At 45.5% G+C, this 3638-nt stretch overlaps 1 protein-coding gene across 1 annotated transcript; it reads right to left on the bottom strand.

Moving 5' to 3' along the window:
• Positions 1–318: 318 nt before the first annotated feature.
• camk2n1a (calcium/calmodulin-dependent protein kinase II inhibitor 1a) lies at positions 319–3577 on the bottom strand. The gene is made up of 2 exons (XM_035635564.2): positions 3075–3577; positions 319–2291 (listed from the first exon to the last, which is right to left on the bottom strand). Exons 1-2 carry the CDS (start codon positions 3241–3243, stop codon positions 2221–2223), a joined length of 240 nt encoding a protein of 79 aa, XP_035491457.1. The 5' UTR covers positions 3244–3577; the 3' UTR covers positions 319–2220.
• Positions 3578–3638: the final 61 nt, after the last annotated feature.

The following is a 3638-nucleotide window of genomic DNA, read 5'->3' as shown; positions in this document are numbered from 1 at the left end:
TTAACACCTTAACAGATGGATCACTGTTTCTTCGCTGGTCTTTAATTAAGGATCAGTATTTACTGTCACTGGGTGATGGCTGCAGGGGCCTAGACCTTTACTGATGACCAAAGTTACTTTTTCCTAAAGGTGCATCTATGTGTATGATTTGTTTCCACTTAATATCTTCAGTTTTCATGCGTAATGTGGTGACGTGATGTTTTGTTTTTCCTTCTATTCAGTGCACCATGATGCAATCGCCCATTGTTCGGTGTCTACCATTGATATTTCAGTCAGAACTGTCTCGGGATGAAGCCGTGCCAAAGAATCACATTAACATTTTCTTTCACCATTTATTAATTCACCAAATACAGTGAAAATGGCATCATAATATACAATGACTCATTCTTAGAATGTCATGACATTTTGTTGCTTTTTTGCTTCATAAAACGATGTTTCATTATTGAAAATATTAAGGTTTCATGCACAACAAACCATATCCAGTTTCTTTAAAATAATGGTACAAAATAAACAAAATTAAAAAAACAAAAACTGTAATGTCCAAAAATCGGTCAAATAACAACGTGTTATTTGAGGATACTCGTAAACAGTGCAATATATATCTAAAACTGCCATTTTCTAACAAATTCATCAACGAAGCTCAAGTCACAGTATACGATTTCTTAATAATGGTTTAACATTGATGTGTGCAAAAACCCCAGACACATTCAGTTAGTCTTTAAAAAACGTCCGACCTCTGATATAGAATGAAACCAGTCCACCAAAATCTCTGATTTGCCTCTATGAAGCCTAGTCTCCATCTGTATATATCCTCTCTGAAGTAGAAATATTTTGTTGATGAATTGTAAGACGATAGATTAGCATATCATTTAAATAACAAATATTTAGATATAAAAATACAAATATGACTTTTGTTAAAAAGAAGCGTGCCAGGGTAAGAGTGGTGGCACCTGCGTTGGCACCGGAGTGAAAGTTCATGCAAATAGATGGAGAAAAACTCTAGATCCATAGAAGACGAAACACGGATAATTGCAAAATCAGAAATAACCAAATCATGGAACAAATTTTTCTTCCCATCAATTACATGACTATTATTTTGAATTATTTACTATAATCCCCACATCTCTGCTGGCCTCTGTAGATGTCTGAGCATTTGAGAAAAAAACCAAACCAAAAGGAGAGAAACAGAGGGAAAAGATGTGTGCGTGTGTGTGTGTGTGTGTGTGTGTGTGTGTGTGTGTAAATCAGCTACAGGATGGTGCCTGTGTGTGCACCTCTAACCACTGATGCAAGAAGAAGAAGAAGAAGAAGAAGAAGAAGAAGAAGAAGAAGAAGAAGAAGAAGAAGAAGAAGGGTGTAGCCTGTGGTTCAGTTTTAATCTGCTGTGGCCTAATGCTCTTTACGGGGCCAAAACAACAAATGGGGTTCTACTACAGAAAATATTAACATTGCACCGTCCTCGGATATATATTTTTTTTTGTTGTTTTTTTTTTGTACATACAATGGGTCTTCTCTATTTAGTAGACTCGAGAGTTTGGTTGGTCTGTGTTTTAAAAGCGTTAGCAGCAACAGGAATGCATCGGACCGGTGCTGAAAGGACAGCTCCCTTGAATGCACCGCCGCCGACTGAGTCAACAAAGCAAAGCCTAAAGAGGAGGGGGGGTCTGAGAGCGTAGCCTACCTACTGTACAACTTATTGAAATGGGGCTGGGATTTAGCTTCAGCCTCCAGTTGCAGTATTTTTGTTTCTTACAGCGCCTTTTTTGGGGAAAGGGGAGATGGTTCGTGAAGCAATGACAAGTCCATCCATCACTAAAGTCAGCAGAGGCTGAGATGCAGAGCGGCGTCCGCCATCTCATCGTCGTGCTGCGCAGCAGGAGTTAAAATCGGGATTCGTTTGAAGAATTGCCAGCAATCCCATGATACATCTTGGTCTTTTCTAGAGTCTCTCTCTCTCTCTCTCTCTCTCTCTCTCTTCCTCCTCTCCTCATCCCTTCTTCGCCTCTCTCCATCTTCCCCGCTCCTCATCCTGTCTCCACTCTTTGCCCCCCTTCTTCGCCCAGTGTTCACTCTAGTCCACGACGATGATGATGATCATCATCATCCCATCCTCGCCTCGTGCCGTCGTCCTCTCCTGCAGTCCTCAGAACATGCACAGCCGACAGTTGCTTCAAATTCGATGATCGAAATTAAAAAAAGTCTGCAAGGCATCGTTCACGTTTAAACGCCCGGTGAGGACTTGTCCGTCATCCCCTTCAGGACCTCGTCTATCCGGTCGTCCTCGATGACCACTGTGGGGAGAGAGAGAGGGAATGGAGGAGCATGTTTACTGAGACAGTGGCAGATGAGGGACGTGATCAAATTTCTATAATATTCATACAAATGATGGGACATTTGTGGGGGGGGGGGTTTAGAATATGTCTCGATTTATTTCACTATAATGTTCACATGTTCCCTTCAGTGGAGAAGGGCCATGGCGCACCGAAGAACCAAAGCCAGTGGGAGACAATGGGACCGTAGTGCGGTTGCAGGTGAATAAATAAGTCATTTACAATTACAATTCAATTACAGCACTGTCTGCAAATGTCCCAGCGTCGACTGTATCGGCGCACTTGGTGAAAACAACTCGTCCCCGCTAATGGCGACGAGGCGGGCTGCTGCTGGAGCGCGATGGGCACACCGCGGGGTGTGTCCTGGTGCGTAAAAGACACATCCTGTGGCGCGTGAATGTAAACATGCACCAGAGAGACCCATGTGATGATATAGTGATGCAGTGGTGCGTTATTACATCAAAAACTACAGCCTGCATCATGGTCCATCAGTTTAAAAAGGAATGATTACAATATACACAATCGCTGAGCATCACAACGTCTCCTCCTCACCGTGCGTGAGGAGGAGACGCACGTCAAACACTTCCTTTCCACAGTTTGGGGCAAAACTGTATTCCTACAGTTTTGCCCCATGTCGCACCGCACGCACAAAAACCATCTGACCGTGTGTGACACACACGGCGACAACATCCCCCCCCCACCACCACCGAGTCTCATTCAATCATCCGTGGACTCGTCCATTACCTCGCTTGGCTCGGCCGATCTGTCCCAGCTTCGGGGGTCTCTTCGCCTGCGACGCGGCGAAAAAGGCGCTCGTGTCCTGCAGCCCGCAGCTGAAGGACATCTGGCTGACCTCACTGTCCGCCCCGTAGCCGCTCATTTTACCTTCGTTGTATGGCAGCACTTCGGACATTGTGGCACGAGCAGAAGAAAAAAAAAGAAAAGAGGAAAGTGGTTAAAAGTGCTCCTCTGCCGGCTGTAGATCCCCTGTAGCGGCGTCTCCCCTGCTGGGACCCTCTGCGAGTGGAGCGCGACTGTGGATGAGGCGCCTGCGTCTGAAGTCCGGGTGCTGCTGTGGTCTCTCCTTGGTCGCTCTGTGGTCTCTGGATGTGTTGCAGCTGCAGGGAGAGACGGTGTTATATTGTGTGCGTGTGTGTGTGTGTGTGTGTGAGAGAGAGAGAGAGAGAGAGAGAGAGAGAGGGTGGGGTGGGGGAGTGAGCTGTGTTCGCCTGTGCTGCTGGATGATGTCTGCTGAGGGAAGTGGGAGATCCCGGGATCATAAAGGAAACCCAGGCTGAACGGTGAAGT

This window comes from Scophthalmus maximus, chromosome 5 (genome assembly GCF_022379125.1).
Source record: "Scophthalmus maximus strain ysfricsl-2021 chromosome 5, ASM2237912v1, whole genome shotgun sequence".
NCBI lineage: Eukaryota > Metazoa > Chordata > Actinopteri > Pleuronectiformes > Scophthalmidae > Scophthalmus > Scophthalmus maximus.
Note: the sequence above shows the minus strand (reverse complement) of the source record. Positions and strands in the feature narration are given on the sequence as shown.

Bases quoted from the DNA above. Each gene is read 5' to 3' on its own strand.
- camk2n1a (XM_035635564.2), bottom strand. From the start codon at position 3,243: ATGTCCGAAGTGCTGCCATACAACGAAGGTAAAATGAGCGGCTACGGG. The intron at 2,292-3,074 runs GTAATGGACGAG...CTCTCCCCACAG, and splicing joins GATCGGCCGAGCCAAGCGAG to TGGTCATCGAGGACGACCGG.